General features: G+C 41.8%; 1 protein-coding gene across 1 annotated transcript in view; it reads right to left on the reverse strand.

Annotated features, from left to right (window-relative positions):
- Window positions 1-2,899: 2,899 nt before the first annotated feature.
- Window positions 2,900-21,040, reverse strand: part of peak1 (pseudopodium-enriched atypical kinase 1) — a 56,111-nt gene continuing 37,970 nt past the window's right edge. The window contains exons 2-5 of the mRNA XM_053885500.1: window positions 17,549-20,974; window positions 14,204-14,436; window positions 8,704-9,497; window positions 2,900-7,229 (exon numbers count right to left, since the gene is read on the reverse strand). Of these exons, the coding sequence (XP_053741475.1) occupies window positions 5,922-7,229; window positions 8,704-9,497; window positions 14,204-14,436; window positions 17,549-20,850 (5,637 nt within the window). The 5' untranslated portion in view covers window positions 20,851-20,974 and the 3' untranslated portion in view covers window positions 2,900-5,921. The remainder of the gene's footprint in view (window positions 7,230-8,703; window positions 9,498-14,203; window positions 14,437-17,548; window positions 20,975-21,040) is intronic.

Here is a 21,040-nt window from a genome sequence, read left to right on the forward strand (position 1 = left end):
AATTAATTTCGTAAAATACAGAGGCGGTTGCTCAATTGGGGGCGCTAAGGCACCCCACATTTTAGTAAAAATATGTTTAATTTTTATATATATATATATATACACACAAGTTACTCGCGATTCATTAATTAATAGGAATTAACGCGTTTAAATATTTCAATCGCATTTAATCGTTTTGATTTAATTTAATTGAACAGTTTGCTCTCCACACAACAGGGAACCTTTGTAAGTGCGGGAGTTCCTGATCCACTGATCACACTGATGCACAAGACACGTGGCAGCTAGGATGATAACAACAACAACAAACATGGAGGAATCCCTGAACAAAAGCTGAGTCTGTTTTTGTTCAGGGATGTTTTTCGCTACACAATGGCCAGGGTGTCCACTACTCTGAATGTACTTGAAATAGTTCTAAAATTGAAATTCTTACACATATTTTCAAGACATTAAAAGAGCGTTAGTTTCAATAAGGTGGTATAAAAAAACTTGAATATAGCCACCATCGTGATTTATTGTACCATTGTCAAGCTGATGCAAAATAAACAATATTTTGTTGTTTAAATGTATGTATGGGTCCATCATTTGATTCAGTAATATACCAAATTCATTCCAATTGAAAAATGTGGCTTATTTTGACAAATATTCTTCTACAATTAAACTGCAATTAATTGAAATTAATTAATCACAAATTCTCTAATAAATTTGATTAATACACTGCCTGGCCAAAAAAAAAGTCGCCACCTGGATTTAACTAAGCAAATAGGTATGGGGTTGCTGCAGTTGGTCAGGTCTAGGTTCAGCAACATTATGTGCTCAATGAATGAGGTCAGCTGACAACCATAATATACTGAATGACCAGGTTATTCCATCAATGGATTTTTTCTTCCTTCTTTCAAATTGTGAAAGACTGGTTCAGGGAGCATGAGACATCATTTTCACAGATGGCTTGGCCACCACAGAGTCCAGACCTTAACCCCATTGAGAATCTTTGGCATGTGCCGGAGAAGGCGTTGCACAGCGGTCAGACTCTACCATCATCAATGCAAGATGTTGGTGAAAAATGAATGCAACACTGGATGGAAATAAATCTTGTGACATTGCAGAAGCTTATCAAAACAATGCTACAGCGAATGCGTGCAGTAATCAAAGCTAAAGGTGGTCCAACGAAATATTAGAGTGTATGACCCCTTTTTTTTGGTGGCGACTTTTTTTGGCCAGGCGGTGTGTGTGTATATATATATATATATATATATATATATATATATATATATATATATATATATATATATATATATATATATATATATATATATATATATATATATATATATATGCGACATTTAAAGTCCAAGTTTAAATTTAGCAAGTAGTTTAGAAACAAGGTTCTTGAAACACAGGGACAGGAGCCTTTCTGGTGGGATGTTGTTGAATCAGTTAAGTGTGTGAGTGGTGCTGGAGACTGAAAATGGGGACACTGAGTGTGTGCTTGACTGTGATGTGAAATCCATGAGCCACTCTCGCACTAGTCCACAAATGCTTTGGTTGAGTTGGAGCAGTAAGTGGTTTCTGGCCAATGGTTTGGTTTGTTACAGTGCTTGTTGAGTCAGTGGGGTTCTTACCAGCTATTCATGGGGGTCATTTGCAGGGTGAGGATCAGCCTTTTATGAGTGTGATTTGGAGTCAATTAGAACAGGCAAGTTTCCGGGGAACAAGTGAGTTCACTTGATATTCATATGGAACATTTCCAAGTGCAGATAAGCCATAAGTTTTATGAAGGGCAAAAAATTGCTGTTCATGGGAGTATACTTTAGTCAGTGAGCAGAGAAATGCCATGCATACATAGCTCACAACACCGGTCCACGAGTTGCTAGTGTGGGTTCTCAATGTGAGTTTGGAATCACAATATCTCTGACTATGAATGAATAGAAAATGAAGGTGGAAACTCACACAGAGCTCACATTTTGTCAAAATAAACAAACACAGATCAGTCAAACATGGAGTTGGTAGCATGTGAACATCTTGTAAAAGTAAAAGATTTAACTACCAAAACTGGAACTATGGATCATTGACAAATGTGGTGTACCCTGGAGCTGCTTGAACCAAGATGCAGGAGGAATACAATTGTAGCCCCAAACATTGAATTTCAACAGTTCAACTGTTTGTGTTCGCTATCAACAAATATCAATATTTCACCCAAATGACTCACCTTATGTGATGGCAATCGTGAGCTTCCAAGTTGAAAGTGCAGGTCAAGAGTGGTTCATTAATTTGAATAACTTCATGATCTCTGCTCTGAGGTCCCAGTTGGTTATAGTTGGAGTTGACCTAACACCACAAACTGAATAAGATGCGATCCTCCAGTTATCGCTCCTGTCAACCGTTTGTAAATGCGTTCAATATTGAAGATGATTTCGAAAGTAGACGCTGCCGTCTCCACCGATGCTGCCGTCTAGTGGTAATTATTAAGTACTGCATCACCATGACACGCTCTCACATTTCCGTTTATTTCTATTTTTTTAACTGCAAAATGGCGGCCTCAAAACAAGGACATGCAATCGAGAGGGTTTGTGGACAGTAAATTGTTTATATTAAGGTCACGTGACATTGGGTATTATCATCATTATTACTAGTACTACAAATTAAATTTCATATTATCTGTGATAGCAATCCTTTGCTGTTTTTCCCACTTAAATTGTGCCAAATCAGTGAATATAGCTATCAGGACTTGACTATGAAAGGCATGTTCCAAATCATTAATTTTATTGTTTTTATGTGAAATTACTTTTTTAGTAAAACAGCAAAAACAATGACTCATCGCAGCAGTTACCTAGATGATAGAAGAAAGACCCCAAGTGACAATGTGTGTAAATATAAAAACATATTTATTGTTACTGTTGGTTAATGAGGTCAACAAGAAACACTGGCGGGCAGGAAGACAGAAGAAGCATCGGTGAGACAACCAGTGCTCAGAAGGGCGTCGACGTCCACTGTACACTGTACTGAGAATCCGTCTGTGACTCAGGCTCGAGTGGTTCTACTCATAAAACAAAAATCATGTTGCACTGCAGTCTTAACTCTGTCAATGTTCCTCCGCTCAGGTGCAGACCAAACACTGATGAAAGTAAAGCTTTAAAACAACAAAATGCTACTTAAAAATTGACTGGAAATATTGCATGGAAGTTAGTGACGTGTGTATGTTCATGTTATATATATTTATATATATATATATATATTTACGCTTTAAATCTCTACATAAAAGGACAGCCACCAGTGCTGTCACAAACATTCTTGAGTACACAGCAACTAAACACACCTGCTCCGTCTCATCCTTGAATATTTCTGACATTTGCTTTCAAATTCTCACACAGGATGTTTTATTACTTCCTTTTGACACACACAAGCATCAGCTGACCATGTGCACTCCAGGGCTGCACAACATGTGCAGGAGGACCGGCAGTCCACCACTGCCAACTGCTCGATGAGAGGATAAAGAGTGGGCAATCTGCTGCACTGTCACACACCAGGACCTGTTTCACACCTGACTCGTCTCACCTTGTGACCCACGGTGTTATGTTGAAGACTATACTGTGTGAGTATCACTGGCAACATAGAAGACTCCCTTCAATGGCCTTTTTTCTCTGTACGGTCAACTAGTTTGTGTGCTTTTCCTACTACCGTCAACGTACTTGTGACTGTAAAGGTTTTGTTGTTTATTTTTAAGAGATATCTATCTGTTTTATTTTAATATTTCATTGGAGGGAACACTCTTATTCGTGAAGTAGCATCGAGCAATCATGAAAAAGCTTGATGCCTGACAGAGCAGCATGTAGCCAGGAACTCTGAAGGTCTGAGTATGACTACTGGAGACGGATTTAAGGACATTCCAGGGTTATATTGACAAGTGATGATGGCCAGATTTCAGTGTTTTTAATGTCACAGCGCTCACCCTTTGTGTCTCAAATACAGCCCCATGAAAAGTAAGCAACATTTCACTCTGTCATTGTTCAGCATCCAATTGATAGTTTCCGGATCACGCACACATTTGGTTTTGTAATGTGCTGATTCTGATGCCAACAAGCTACAAATAATGCTTGATACTGTGCAGCCCAAAAACCTGAGCAGAAAACCTCAGTGACATCTGGTGCTCCGCAGCAGCATCAGTAGAACAGCTTTGTTCACAAACTCTACTTCGTCCTCGAGCAGATCAGTGAGGACATGAAACCAACTTGAAGAACACAACACAAAGTGCAGTCACTGAAACATCCTCGTTCACCAGCAATTGTGAGCAAATTGCTTTGTGTTTGCAGAGTCAGTTTATGTGCCAGGATGAGAAAGTCAAAAATAGTGACCTTTGTAAGAAAATAGTCAAAAGCTTCCTCTTTAAATAATGGCTAAGTTCAAACCTATTCCAATTTGAGCTGCACAAGAGCAAAGAAATCATTTAAAATAAGCCAATAAATGGTAAATACAGATTCAGATTTCATTGAATATGTAAGGGAAGTGCAAGTTCAGAAGTAGGAGAGTTAAATCCTCAAGATCTCAAGTGAATTAAACTCCAGACTCAGCTGGCTACTTTGTTCCAAAATACAGCTAAACTAGCATTAGGGATTGAAGTTAGGTCATAAAATAGGTTTACTGCATTAAAACATTTTGAAATGAACAAGACTTTGGTGCTGGACAGAGAGAATCACCTCACCCAAATTAAACAGGAAAGGAGAATCTTCCCGTCTTTTTCTCCATTGTATAATGAACGTACTAACAGCAACAGGGCATTAGGTCATTTATTTTTGTCCTGTTCAAAACTTAAAACATTTTGAGGTCTTCCATTTCTTTATAAAAGCATTCAAACACTCAGCTTATCCTGTGGTACCCCGGTGGTTTTGGGGTTCTCAGAAAGCATTTAAAAAAGGAACACACAAAAAGCTTGTTTCATTGTGGCAAAGAGAGTCATCTCGAGTGAATGCAGGTCGATTTCCCCGACATGCTTCAAGTGGTTAAATGATAAGGTCTCTGTTTTTCTTTGTAGAGATCTGGGGACCCTTTCTCAATTGTATAAAACAGGACTCCATCTGATTCCCTCTTCTCTTCCCATAAAAAGTGAAGTCCCTGACCTATTGAATGCTAAAACACAGCATTTGAAGCAATGTACAAACTGACATGTATACTTCTACTTCATTTTTCTTGTATGTATTGTGTCTGGAACGTTTTAGTAGTATTTTAGTTGACTGTCATTTTGTTTTATTTTCTTCATTTGCAGTGTGCCGATAGTGTTTTGTACTGTCAGTGTTAAATTAAAAAATGAAAATAAAATACATTTAAAAAAGGCAGGAAAGCCTTCGAGTTGTGAGTTGTGGCAACCAACCTCTTGTTGGCAACAATCCAACAATGGGTGTATTAAAATTAGACAAAGTTAGGCACTTGAGTGCTCTTGCACTAATGTGTGCGACAGTGATGACAGATCTTTTTACCGAGTGCACATCGTGTTCCTCTCACATGTGAAGTGCTGTTGTGCAGCTCCAATTTAACTTGTAGGTTCTAAAGAACACTGAAGGAATATGTTTGGGGTCACAACAATTGTGAGCAAAATACTGTTTGGCTGTAGTGACCAAAAACAGATTTGTTTGTCTCCTCTATCAACAATTGATTTGAAAATCTTCTCTTCTGAACATTGGAGAATCTGTTTGGAAAAGAGATAAAACTGGGACAGTCCTGGAGACTTGAAATGTTCCCAGAAATGACTCACAGTGGAAAAGAAGCTGCTGTGCAAAGGGTACTGACGGTTACGTTCTAACGCAGTTCTGATTAATATCTGGAGTGTCATTTTTAGCATCTCTGCAGGTGAAGAAGAAACTTGTGAAGCCACAGCGAGTACATCTCTGTTGCCATGGTAACTGCAGCAGCTCAGAGTGGCTGTGTCTGAGTCAGGTGAAAGTGGTGCGGGTTGTTGCGGGTGCTGGATGTGCTTGGTTATGTGGCATGTGAGTGGACTGGTTCGGGTTCTGCGGCAGCTGCAGAATGTGGACGACGCGGCTCAGGGTGTCCGTCGTGGCAAAGGCCAAGTACTGGCAGCACAGCCAGTCCTCCAGACTCACACCACAGCTAGTGTCCAGCGAGCGCTCCGCAAACTTAATCATCATCAGGGTCCGCTTCAAGTCCAACCAGTTCTGGAGAGTTGCATCACGCTGGCTGGATGATGACCCAGAGCTGGTGCAGCCTAAAGCCTGGAACAAGTCCTCCCGTGGGCCCCAGAGCAGGCACTGCAGGCAGGCTCGAGCCTCCGACATCCGAATGCGTTCTGATGGGTTGACGGTGAGAAGCAGCCGAGCCAGCTGCTGAAGGCCTTGCGAGTAGAGAGACCGGCTGGGGAGCGGCGGCAGGTCTGCCCATGTGTACTCTCGCTCCTTGAGCTCTGGCGTCACCTCGAAAGGGTTCGGCTGGTGCAGCATCTCGTAGATGAGAATCCCAGTCTGGAACTCGTCACACTTGCGGTACTGAGTAGCTGTGACGATTTCTGGAGCAAGTCGTGACTGGTCCCTCAGTGTACCAGGGTCCACAGCGACAAGAGAGCTCTTCTGCTTGGCCTGTGAGAAGTTACTGATGATGAGTCGAGCAGGGCATGTGGCCCCAGCGGCACTGGTCGCCGACACACTGGAGTTGCTATTGTTGTTGAGCTCGGTAGAGTCCAGCTTCCCTGGCAGACAGTGAACCAGCAGCAGGTTCTCTAGGCGCAGGTCACAGTGGGTCACGTGATGCGGTTTCATGTGCTCCAGACCTGCGCACAGCTGAAGCAGCAGCAAACACACCTGACGCTCATACAGCTCAGGCTGTTGAGCATGCCTGGAGATGCCCTCACGGACAAAGTCAGCCACTGTCTGGAACGGAACCTCACGTGTGATCACCACCACTCGGCTCCTCAGGTGACCAGCTGCATTTATGTGACTTATACCCGGAGTGTCACTTGACGGATTGTTCTCTACCTCTGCTTCCTCTCCATTTACATCTCCCTTTTTGACCTCCTGTTGCTCTTCTGCCTTCTCTTCCTCCTTGTCATCACTTTCCTCCTCCTCCTCCTCATCCTCGTCCTCCTCCCATGGGAGCATGCGCGTGGGGACATCAGCCAGGAAGTGACCACAGTCCTGCTGGATGTTGAAGTGGACGGCGAGACTCTGTCTCACTGCCAGGCTGTGGAAGAACTGCTGCTGCGTCTCCTTCACCGTGCTGCGACAGATCTGGAGGAACAGCACAGAGGGAGCCCATCAGCGAAAAAAAAAAAAAAAAAAAAACCTTCAATCATTTGCATAAAGGCCAAACAGCTCAGAGTGTATGACATAAAATAAATTAGGATTTTTTTTTTAAAGAAAGAAATACAGCAACAAGGTAATAGTTATAATACATCAAAGAAGGTATTCATAAATAAAACAAAACGTTTATTTAAGATGGTTTAAATGCTAGTTTGTCGTTCTTTGTAGTCATTCAATATAAGCAGAGTGAGGGAGCCATTTCAACCTGTTGCTTGCTCCTTTTAAAACACAAATATTTAACATTTATTTTCATGTACAGCTACTTTAGTAGTGAGTGAGATTTGATGAGCTTAAAAAACAGGACAACAGGCCCCCTCTAAGCAGCTCGTAGCACCAGCATAAAGCTAAGTGGTACATTTATTTAATCTTTTTTGAGGGACATTTTATTCAACAGTTTTTATTAATACGCCGTTACTGTTTGCTTAGGAGAGTGTTTTGAGTGTACTATAATATGTCAGCTACAATAAGTTTGTGCAGCACATCAATGATTCATGATGGTTTCTGCTCATTCCAAGATGTAGCTTTGAAGGTCTCAGAGTGCCAACTGCCTTCATTATGCCTTTCTTTTCTTTTCTTTTCCTTACACCTCAGAATGAAATGGAAATTACTTTTGTGTGTCTGCAATCATGGCGTCCAAAACAAAACCTTTTTCTTGTTATTGCTTTTATGATGAAGACAATCCAAATGAATAATACAGCTATTAAATAATGCTATTTAAGAGGTGAAAGCTGCTGTCATGGAGGCATGACCGTTTAACCAGCATCGCCAGTTTATTAATATGCAAATGACACAGAGGTGCAGACCCTCACTTTTATCACGCACAGTCATTTTCTTTTTCTTTTTTTTTTTTCACAAGTCCTGTGCCTCAAAACATAAGTTCTGCTTTCCCAGCCACTTAAGTAAGAGATAACATAAACAAAAGAAGTCAACAACCCGTACTATCCAAGATTGTTTTTCTGGCACACGATCCATCCAGAGCATGACAAATGTGCTCCGAACATTTCAATGGAACAAATTTAGTATGAGCAAATAGGGGAGCTGAAACACATAACTCAGCTTAAGAGGTAAGGATTTTCATAGTCCAATAGATGGCACTCTGACCTTTTTAATCTTGAAATCTTTAATCTTTTATTATTTAAAAATGAACAGCACCTAATTAGCAAGTCATGGAATTCAGTCTCTGCAGGCTCTCAATAACTGACTGGCACATCATGTAATCTCAGCAAATCATAATAATTAACTAAATGAAACATTTGTTAATATTAATTGTCCTTTAAAAGAAGTTGCAGGACCAGTGAAATGAGAGAAGCAGCAAGAGGAGAAGGTTCATTCCACTTCCTCAGCACAATTCTAATACATATCAAGTAATCTTGTAAATGGAGGAAAAAAACCCACATCCCACCTTGATGGCATAGTTGACCAGTGGGTCCCTGGCGTAAGAGGCAGTGTAGTACACAGCATCTCCAGCCTCGCAGCATGGTTTTCCTGTGGTCAGCCTGAAGTGGGACCAGCTGTCAGTGCCAAATCTCAAGTGATCCTTTTGGCCGGCCATGAAACGATCCTCGCACTTGGCTGCCAGTTTTCTCAGCGTTTCTGTGTGGAGTCCGCGGATCCTCCCCACCACTTCATCCCAGCTCTCTAGACCCTTGTACAGAGCGGTTCTATGAGGCTTGGAGCTGGCCCCAACAGCAGGAACTTGATTGGTTTTACGATGTCTCCCGGCTAAAGACTCCATGCTTGGGAAGACTCTTTCTTTAGGTGCAGGTGGAGACTGAGCCAGAGAAGACATGCTGTTTGCAGGGCGGGTCTTCTTGGTGGATTTAGCAGTGGCTTGTCTCTCTAGGGAGTCCCCACACTCCACTTCCTGAGGTCTCTGTGGCTCAGAGCTCAAAGAAGAGCTCTGGCTGGCGGTGTCCCAAGTTGAATCCAAGTCATACAGGGGATTGGCCACACTAAGGTTTGTGCCTCCAGGTTTAGCCTCAGCGTGGGGTTTTAGAGATCCCTGGATTGGCTCTTTGCCCACGGTGCATGGTTCTGTGCTGGGTCGATGGAGAATCTTCTTGGGTAAAGGAGGTGGTGTGCCTTTAAGAGACGGTTGGTCCATTAAGCCATCGAAGTCGATGGAAGCCAGGGTGTCGTTTGATGCCTTGATATTTCGGGGATGCTTCAGTGGGATCATATTTGCTCTGGACTGACCTACAAGACAGGAAAGTTCAGTCAGCTGAGGAACGATGACCTCATCCCGACACCATTCAAAAGCTTGTTAGCATGGAACCCCTGAGGTTGAATTTTGGCTTTCTGTTTATTTGCTGCAAAAAAAACTATTTAATGTTTATGCGTCTTTAGCAATATAATTTGTAGCGCCTTTAGCAATCAACTTTTGGCATTGACATAACCAACTTATTGCTAAAAGACAAACCATGCATGAAGTATGGTAGACAGCTCACTAATAAGCATGAGAACTGTCTTGCTACCTGCCGATCCTAGATAAAGTTAGGCACTTAACAAAGAGCCTAATTTAAATGTTTTCATCTTTAAAATACAATTCACATTTAAAATATGTGACTTAAATTTAATTGTGCAACAAATATAACTTGTGTAACAAATCAAAATTATGATAACACTCAATGGAGTGGAATGCTTCACTTGAAAGTTTCCAGACCTCTGTCCTCTCACGCTTTAGGAGGTTTGAAGAGGCTATGGGTTGGATTGTGACGAAGCACCAGCATGCTTTGCAGTGGGGCTTAAAGAGGCAGTGTGAGCGCACACTTGTCTCTGGCTGGAGGTGACCTCAATTTTCTAGTAGGGAACTGGACGAATGGCAAGGTTTATTGAATTCCCTTGGACCTGAGGAGGGGTCCTGAAAGTAACTTCAAATGAGTTTTTGTGGCAGAAGTGATGGGAATCCATCAACCGCATTAACTTCATAAGTGGAGGAGGGTGCACTGATGTGAAGATTGGTCGCTTACCAGGAGAAATAGACAAGGCTGGAGAGTTGGCAACACAATCACTGATACTTCCATCGCTTTTACTTTCTTGTGCCTACAATATGGAGATCACCATCTTCAATATGATGATTTAAATGTTAAATGTTGTGGCCGCTCACATGCCTCAGATCTTCAGATACGCTTAAGGAAAAGCAGTAAGGATAAACCTAAGGCTTTTAATCCTACTTGGAACTAGAACTAATTTTTCTCAAATGCTCCCTCCTAAACCAAGCTGTGGCAATCCAGCCAAGGAAACTGCAGCACCTCCTCGTTCACTTAGCATGGTACATTCTATAAAATTAATCTAGAATCAGGCAAAGAATGCACCTGCTCATCACTATCAATATGATAAGACTGCATGCAGAACAAAATATGAGTTACAAGTTGATGTTAACATCAGACATTTTCATCAAAATCTAAGAAGCATGACAAAAATAGAGCCCATCTCATACCAGATGTGCTGCTGGTGCATTCACCAGCTGGTTGGCTGAATGCACCTGCAAAATCTCACTGTATGAGTCCAGATTCCTCAGGTCCCAAACCACACAATATATAAAAATAAAAGCACACCTCTTTAGTTCCCCTGAGGACAGGTTAGTAGAATGGAACACTAACATTTGGGTTCTTTCAGAGTGTGAACGGGTTCCTTTCAGAAGCAGTATGTGCTGGGAGCTCACTGTGCATGTTTCATATGCTAAGACAAGTTTAAAAGGTTATCAACAACACAATGCAGTCAATAGCTCAGCTTTATCTTCTGCATCTGCATTGTTAGCATGGCATATTGATAAAAGGATGGCATTGCAAACGTATTCTCTGTGTAATTCACTTCACCAGGCAGTGAATACTCATAGGTTGATTGGTGCTTGTTGTTTCTTTTCTTCTAAGAAAGGCAGAATGCATTCTCATTGGAAATGAATGAACAAAAACTTGCTAAAGGGGCACAGTTCCACCAAAAGCCAAACCGAACACGAATGTTCCCAAAACCAACTATTCTTTAATTCCAGTAAAACTCTTATCACCACATGTTGTTCCGGCCTGGGTGATTATGCTTTACGACGCGCCTGAACACAACGATGGGCGTGGCTAGAAGGTAAGATGACTGAAATGTTTGTTGTTGTTTTAGGTCTGGGTTTTAGCCAGAAGCAGTCTGTGATTTGCTGAAGCTGTAAATAAAGGAACTGAACACCACGCACGTTTATTATGGCAGGTTAGTGCTGTTACAGCAGCGATTTCTGCTGCTGCTTTGAGCCCTAAAATAGGGGATGGCCCAAACTGAAGACAAGTATTGAGTAGTATATCATACTACTACTACTACTACTACTAATAATAATAATAATAATAATAAAATAATAATAATAATAAAACTCAACTGAGAACAAAAGCAGCGCATGCAGTGAAACCATTGCAGACAGCAATGAGTAAAACCCTAATAAACATGAATCTTGCTTTAGATGAAAAACAGTGAAGAAAAGCCACAGTCGCTTCCTTTAGCCTAATCTTAACTGAGTTTGAGTATTTTCAGCAGTAATTCTAGTCCAGTCATTAGATACTACAGAGCTGAATCCAAGCACACATATAAATACAAACATAGCATGACTTCACTTTTAATAACTTCCAATTATGTCGTGTGTATGATCAAATGAAGCCCTGTCTCTGTTCAGAGTTTGTACTCCTAGATATATGCCCTGCCCTCTAATAAGCATTGCCACACCTCTAAAGACCTCTAAAACCAACAGTGAAGCCTGATGTGAGGTTACGTACAGTTACATTACAAACACAACTGCATAACAGATTCTATTACTGAGCTAAAAGGGAGTAAATGTCAGTAAATCTTTTAACAATAACAGCTATTTAGGAAACAGATGATAAACATTTACTCCACACTTTTTACTCTTATTTTCCTCACTCCTTCTCAAATCCGTCTGCAGCAGCAGAGGTACATCACGAAGCAGAGACTATGTATAAAATATATTAGAGGCAAACATTTATATAGATTCAATGACTTGAATAACTTGCGATACCATTCAGCATTAATTGCTGTCCTTGACCCAAGCAGCAATGGATTAATTCACTTTCTGTTATCTGGTTTCCGACCTAGATTCCATGGCTTGATTGGCTTCATGAACAATCAAATTTGAACTTAAGGATCCCACCGTATACACGTCGACATGTTTAAAACAATAGTAAGAAACGTATTTCAATAGTCGAGCAATGCTGCCATCATTATCTACAAAGTACATAATGAGAAGAGCTGTTGCGCAATGAGCAGAGCGTTAACAAGAATTTAGAGGAAGGAAAAAAGCTCTAGTGCATAAAGCATCAATAACCTGAGAAGTGAAAATGATACCTGCCGGTGATTAATTCCTAATTTTTAGGCAAAAGACGTTCGAAAGAGAGGTGCTGTCCATTGCTTCCATTCATGAGACTTATACTGACTGACACCAACAGGCAACACAACTGTAATACTCAGAGAAGAGGGGGAGGGGAGAAGCTTCTCCCAAACAGATAAATACTGTACGGTGAGAAAGTGCTCTGTATTCTGTGATGCTAGAGAACAGGAAAAGCAGCCAAAATCTGTAAGTATGGCTGACAGGCTGGAAAGAAGAATGTGGACAATTCACTTGGTCACAGTTGCTCCTGTATTGATCTTTCAGACCACACACTTTCTTAGGCAGGACATATTCTTTTTCCTCCTTTTTACAGTGTTGAGAGCTGATTTGTTCTGGAAATTGGGAAGACAACAACATTAGAAAGGAAGTGTTCAAGTAGCTGCTTCACCACATCACTGGTTCGATGATGTAATGAGTTCCGCTTCAGTCCCACGCGATTGCTGACCAAGCTAATGCACAGTGAGTGGTGAGCGAGGGTGGGGCGCTGTTTATGATATCTTCATCATTGGAATCTGTCTCAGGGTGATTTCGTCTTTAATGCTGGGCCAGGAAGCAGTATGGAGTGTCTCATCTTGACACAGCTCCACTGAGTTAGAAAGGTCTTAACGGCCATCAATGGATCGAATGATGATCCAAGTCTTTCACTTACATTTTTATCGCACAATGTCTATATTGCAGCGATGCTTGATTTGAACAAAATCGTCAATGAAATCAAAATTGCAATGTCCGCCAGAAAAAATGCAATTCAATTTTCCCTAAAATAGTACAGACAGTTGAACCAGAAGGACTGAAGAGCTCATGGAGACACCTCACAACATTACGCACAAGTTCGGCTCGGCTTATTTGAGCTATTGCCCTCGTCGGGCCACTCTGCATGAAAATGTTCTTGTTTAAAGAAAACTGAAACATTTACCTGAAATATTTAACATCATTATCAATGTGTATGAAACAGGAACTGAGTGAAATGGTCGACAAGGAGTACCATGATATCATGTTAGGAAGCTCAATGAGTGGACAGCGACTTGCAATGGAAATAGCAAATATACATAATCAAAACAGAAGTGAGTGGACCACCAACCCACGCAATCACTTCACCATTTTTAAACAGCTTGCTCCCTAAGCACCCGACCATCGACATTTGGTTAAAGCTGTAAATGCCCTCTGTCGTTGAGATTCATGTTGCAACAGCATATAACTGTCATGTTGAGTTACTGTTCTAGAAACCTCAAATATAAAAGGAAGCTATTCCTCATTATCATAGATGACATTAATTGATGGTGATTTAATAAGTTGTAGCTAACAACAAACTGTTCTGAGATCACACCCCTGACAGCAGTGTTGAACAAGGAGGCACATTCTTATGTAGAGTTGTCTCTCAAAAGCATTGCTTTTCTCATTACACTATCACTCATGGTGGGATCTACAGTCACACACACAAGAACAGGAAGGGGTCCAAGAATCTTAGGTCTCAGTGAATTCAGTGTCATCTTTTATCACCTTACAACATTGAATGCAAGTTTCTTACCCAAATTGCTGTAGGTGGCACTACATTGGCTGGAGGCAGGCGAGTGAGAGAGACGAGACTGGTTCCCATCCTCCTCCAGCTCATCGATGCTGCGTTCAGTGGCCTGCCTTCCCTGGCTGACATGGTTGCGGTCTCGCACCCCCAGGACCAGGTCCAGATTTATTTGGGCTGGCAGAGGGGTGATGCCTGGCAGCTCTTGCACTCTGGTTCCACTAGCACCGGCTTGTGCACGGCTGCAAACAAAATTCAAGAAAAGACTATAACTCAAAAAGCAGGGACGTCTGAATAACAACTACAGGAAACGAAAGACCAGAATCAGAAAGTCCGTGTTGACGAATGTGGTTTGATGATCAAAAATATTTCAAAACGTGACAGAATTCTTACAAATTAAGAGAGTATGGACATCCAGCACACATTGTTAGTCCTTTTTGTATCAACAGCAGCGTATCAGCAGGAAATCTATTGGAGAGTGAGGGGTGTTGGACTCACTCTCACAGACTGTGTTCTCTGAGTTTTAATTTGGGAATAAATGACGTACTGTATGTGTGAGAAGTGAGTGAGAATGTCACTGTGTCAACTAAAAAAAGTGGGAGCAGAAATCTTGCACACATGAACATGATGCTGTTGTTGTGAAGGCAAGAAACCCTTGGCAGACAACAGCACACACTTACAGTCAATACAGAGACATCTGATAAAAACCAGAGTAAACAAACACAAGGAGAATGAAGACCCTCAAACTCAAAAAAAGCTGCAATACTAACTGTTCCTCTTCAGTTAAAACTGAATTAAATATCACACATTTAGCATACAATGATCACATAGGTAGAGTAATATTAGCGGTTAAAATAGATAGTTGATCCTTCCAACGGAGCCTTTAAACAGCCTGAAACGATAACAAAGGTGACTGGTGTTGCCAGGTGAGACAGGCTGACTCAAGAGTCATCACAAATGACAAGTCTGTTGTCTCACTTCCTTTGTTGACCAATGCCTTAAGTAAGATCCCAGTGGATTAAAAAATACACCCGAAAACAATACTAAGTCACGTACCTGTACACTTACAAAATATGGCCTCTGAATCAGACTAATCGCTAATTCGCCTGACCCATTTTAATTATGTTCATCATCAACAGAATAAGTAAGATAAAGTTGAAGATGATTTTTGGATTTTAAGTTACATCTAAAAGTGAACCAGAAACGCTGTTTCATGGATTCTTAGTATCAATTTCTCTTCTCACAAACAGTTATTTAGCAAAATCCTAGTCTTCTGTAAATCCAGTTTGCAAATCCCAAAGTCTTTATAAGACCACATTACAATGAACAGCATTTTTAAATAAAACTTGAGTAAACTAAATTTTAAAGTTGAATGAAAACCAAATACCAAGCACCGTCCAGAGTTTTATTGCCTTAAACATCCTGAAACCAGGAACTAAAGTGTTGCACTACTTGGAAGTTGTTCTCAAAAAGTGAACCAAATCAAGTAATACAGATGGCAAGTGAAAATCAAATAGATTTTTAGATTATGTTTACATAAAAACAAAGTTCGTTTTTGATCTCTAAGAGCACCTTGTACAAAGAAGCAGTGGTATTAACTATCATAGCAAGCAGATATTCACATTCTTGAAAAGCCACAAGTAAAGAAGGAAATGTAGGGCAACAGCTTCACTTTCGACTGAAAACACGCCTTCAGGGACTTTGACTCAATAAATACCTTTAAGACTGCTACACATGTTGGGTGTCATGACCTGACATGTTCAGAGACGCCTCAGCTCATGTCTGCCACATTACAGGAAAAGAACCATTTTTGGTTGAAAACAAATAGGAAGCCAAATAAAGACATACCTCTAGCTTATCGAAAGACACAATAAGAAAAGTGGCTGGAAAGAAATTGTTTGTTCTCACCCACTGTACTGGCTCACACAGCTCCCCATCTGGAAACCTTGACAGTAGCTTTCAGATGTCACTGAACATGCTGAGCAGCTCCGTACCAGCGCGGTTCATTTACCAAGACAGAAACCTCCAATCTATGTTTTCTGTCAGCTCGTCCTGCTATCGCACTGTGCAATGATTCCTCACCTGGCTCAGGTGGGTGTGTTTTCCAGAGCCAGAGAACACACCCCTCTTCTGTCAATAAAAATGCTCACTGAGAAACCTGAGTCAAGTTAACCCCTGAACTTGCACTGCAAACCAGTCAGTGATGGCCAGTCACAGTAGAAAACTCAAATTTCAGTCTGTAAAGGCCCTTCCATGCTGCGGCTCCTGTCATGGAGCCAGTGATATTTTTGTATATTTTGTAATCCTGTACCTCCACCCCTGACCACACACCGACTTCACTTCCATTGGTCAGACGTTGAGAGCCTTGGCACTCAGCCAACGGTGAATAAAACAAACATGACAATGTTTCACTTTATACACACAATGGCAGCTAAAACTCACATTAAACTGATGCAAAAGGAATTTGAATCATGGACCTCACACCAGCGAACAACTTATTGGAATTTAGCTTCTGTATAATGATCAAAAATGTTAAACCAATGCAAGTTATGACCGCCACTGGTTTGTTTGATAAGGTGAGCATTTCTCAGTGCAGTTCCGTATTTTCTGTGGACACAGATACTGAAAAAAAAAACGAGTGGTGGGGGGAAGGGTAGGCATGAGTAATGGAGGGAGCTTTATAATTCTTAGCCCAAAACTGAGTTTTCTGATGCTCATTGTGAATGCCGTATTTTTTAACTAAAGAGAGTGAATAATGCTGATGTTTCTGATCGGTTTCAAAGAAATTAAGCTCTGTTCTGCTTTATTAGCAACTACCACATGACATCCATGACATCACTCAATGTAGCAAACCAACCATCAAAAATGTGTCTAATCCAGAATCTTAGTATAATGTTCAGTTATAATGAACTGAAAATATCCTTTAGCAACACCTGCATGTTCAGGCCTGAATTATTACTTTTTTTTTTTTTTGTCTTCTTCCATTTCGGCACACATTCTTTCAACAAACTAACCAAGATGTCTGCATTCCATATTTTTCATTTTACAAGGCTATTTCCTTCCAGTTTAATTCAGAATTGTGCACCCAACTCCAGTTCAATCTTAAGTCTTTAAGCTGCTTTAAATGTGAGTTTGTCTTGGAAGGAGATCAATGAAGCATTAAGGCTCTATCTATCTGAACACGTATTCATTCAGAGTAATTCCTCCATGTGTATTCATTTCTTTTACAATTTTAAAGTTTGGAAAATAAAATACACTTTTGAACATGTAGTCATCAAAGCAAATAAAACAAAAAGGCAAACAAATGTGACTGAAAGACACAACATAGATATATATATACATATATATAAATACCTTAGTTCTTTGCTGACACAATCTTCTTCGGTGCCATGTATCTGTGTTGTGGTTCCAGGAATCCGAGGTCTTGATTCTTTATCTTCAGCCACTGTCAGTGGAGATGTCTCCCCGCCTTCAATAATCTGCAGTTCTTCCCCCGCCCCACTCTCTGGTTTATATGTGAATATGATGGTTGGTTTCTGTCTGGGATCTTCAGGTTTGGCCTCTGTGAACCAATTCTGCTTCTGTGTGGGTGGCGGGGGGAGCACATGGATGACCGTTCCATCAAGGCCAACCAGCTTCCCTTTTTCTTTCTCTTTTTCAACTTTACCTTTCTGCTCATCCTCTTCTTTCCTTCGACGAAAAAAGCTTTTAAATGAGATCCAACGCTTTGGCTTAGCAGCATCAGCAGAAATTCGTCTTGCATCTTTACTTGCTTCACCGTCGAGGGGTCCTGAAGGAGAACAGCTAGGTGAACTCTTGGTCCAGTTCCCAAAATGTTTCTGGAGGATGTTTGAAGCATGGCAAGGGGACGATGTCGACCTGGGTGGAGGGAAAGGGACATTGGGCTCGGACTGTGCACTGGAAAGAGGGACTGCAGCTGAAGCACTCTGTGATTTAGACAAAACCTTGATGGGTGTGCTTTTCTTCGGCTTAGAAAGACAAACATCAGTGGAAGAGAAAAAAGACTTGGGCCGGGTTAAGGTTTCCTTCAAGGCGTCTGGTGGAATTGAGTAGAGCTCCTCTGAGCTGAAAGTTTGGGAAAACGCAGAGGGGGATTCAGGAGGAGATTGTGGAGGTTGAATTGAAGAGACGATCTGTGAGAGCACAGCACTGGCCTCCTCCCGATGGCACACTGAAGTACCACTTGGCTCATTTGAATCTTTGGCACATTCATTACCACCTGTGTCACTCTCTTTGCAGTCCTTTTTGATTGAAATGAAAACAGGACTTTTTGGCAAGCCCCCAGGTGAGGCCACAATCGAATGAGTTGATGTAGTGAAAGGTAACAACACAGCAGGAGGAGTCACAGTGCTTGTTTCAGTGCTGGGTTCATTCGTCATTGGAGAATGTAAAACAGGGGCTTTTGTTGCTGCATTAAGGGTCACTTTGGGCTCTTCAAAGGAACCTCCCTCTGAAGTTCCTTTTCTAGAGTTAGTCTTCTCAGTTGAGGACTGGACACTCTCCATGGACCCAATCTCTTCATAAGTATGACTGGTGACTCTGCTGCTCGCACTCTTGCTGAGAGGCAGTTCCCCACTGAGACCCAAGAAGCTCTTATATACAGCCAAGTTATCATATGCACTCGGGTTGATGACGATGGGAACCTTGACTGCATTTTTGGAGCTGCGCACATAAGCAGGCTCATCTCGGATGATGATTGGGAACGGTGGCATGCCTGCATTGTTGAAGCTGTTAAACTTGATCTCTGATAAGTTTGGGGATTTGATTGGCACGGTGCGTGAAGAAGAAGGACCAGTCACTGGAGAAGTAGGTGCAGACTTGTGACTAGAACGCTGGGAATTTGAGGGGATTTGGTTGTTTACCCTCGGCAAAACCCCAAGATCAACTTTTGGTAGCTTTTGACGAGGACTAGTGCTTGATGTCCAAACCTCTTGGTAACGTATGCTCCCTAATTTCTTTTGGGAGGCAGTTGTTGATGCAACAGATACAGGGGAAGTTGGCACAGCAGCAGAAATTATTTGAACTGGAGAAGTTGGGGCCGGAGTCACAGGAGTGTTACAAGCTGAAGCTGGGCTAATAGGTGTACCCAGGTTCCTGTTTTGTGAGTCTGGCACAAACTCTTCTTTGCTAGCCATCGATGCCGATACATCAACTACAGTGTAAGGTTTGCAAATGAGTGATTTTTCCAGATTGACAACACGGTATGGTTTAGCTTGCTCTTCTGTCGGACTAAAACTGATGGTAACCGGTTGACCGGGAAGAGCCTGTGGCATTTTTGAACCTTCTCTACCATCTTGATCTTCTAACCTTATTGCTAGCACAGCTTTATGAGTTTCTGTAACCTTGATGGGACTTAATGCTCTTTGAAGTGACTCTTTTTTTGGAGAAGTGCAGGCGACAGGAGCTTTACAAGGTAATGGCGAATTCACTCTACTCATGAAAGCACTGGAGAAACTACTCTCACTGCCGGTCGGTGTACAGGAATCCTCGGGCTGGGAAGATGAAGGCTCTACAGAAGTGGTAGACTCTGCATTTGTGAGGAAGCCACTGCCATGCATTTCATGAGATCCACATGGAAGAAGTGCCCCACTGGAATTCATGGATGGGTGATCATTCAAGATCTCGTCGTAGCTATCATCATAATCCACAGCACAAATACGCTGGAGTGATCTGTTGCGTAGCGGTACTGTGTTCCATTTCTTTCCTGCAGCAAAGGGAACAGGGGACAACGTGGCTGCACGGAAATTTGCAAACCGTGGCTGACCTCGCATGCGAATCTCCATTGCCAGTAATTCTTCATCACTTTCATCCCAGCTTTCATGCTCATTATCTTCATCTTCGTCTTCTTCTCTTTCTGAATCCTCTTCTGTATCTTCTCCTTCACTTGAAAATTCTGGGTAGCAATAGCGACCGCCCTCTGTGCTTATTATCTTCTTACCGTCACTTAGAGAAACATGTTTCGGCACACCATTGCTGCTGCTTCCCATAGCCAAACAACTTGAAGACGGAAGGCCTCTTTCAAGTGACCGCCGGTATGAGCAACTAATTCGATCCCAAAACAAGTCTTTAGAAGCACTAAATTGAGCGGGACTAGGGCCAGGGCCTAATCCAGCAATCTCTTTTAAGACATCAGTGAGCCCACTATTGTTATTTCCACTTGGGGTCCTTGGGCTTAGTGGTCCATAACCATCAATCTCCCCAATGCCGTCCTCTCCTTCGTTATTGTTTGTAGACCCACAAGGAATTTTGCTGTTCAGACCATTGTGGTTCCAAACCGTGAAGGCTGATGTTTTGCTCGATTCCCTGACACTTGGTATTGGCTGGATGGTGCCCTCTGAGTCCAGTCGCATTGATGAGCATGGAAGCACCATCGTCGGTTTCACAGCGATTGTTGGTTTCTTTGCAACAGGAGGCCGAAAATGTCCTGATCGGGATGACCCACTCCCAGCTCTCTGAGTGTTTGTCTTGGCCCCAGGAGATTGAGAGTTTTGTTGTTTGGACACTGGAGGCATCTGCTCAGATGAAGGCCTGCCTGCACTGCTCTGGGCAATGCAGTGCAGACTTTTGGGTTTGAAGCAGTTTTTGCACTCACCAGGTTTCCACACATGTTCAGTAAAGGTGCTACAGGCAGACATGGCTCCTGCTTTTTGGGGGCAGCCTCGGAAGTCAATGGACGGGAAACCCCTCCATGAGTTGACTACAGGTACTCACTGTAGTAGGATGAAAATCAGTCACTCTTCATTTGTGGAAGAAGTGGACCTGGAAAAGGCAAATAAACAAATCAGGCTCATTTCTTGTGAATAAAACTGACAAAAAAGCAGAAAC

The sequence above is a fragment of the Synchiropus splendidus genome, chromosome 14 (genome assembly GCF_027744825.2).
Source record: "Synchiropus splendidus isolate RoL2022-P1 chromosome 14, RoL_Sspl_1.0, whole genome shotgun sequence".
Lineage (NCBI taxonomy): Eukaryota > Metazoa > Chordata > Actinopteri > Syngnathiformes > Callionymidae > Synchiropus > Synchiropus splendidus.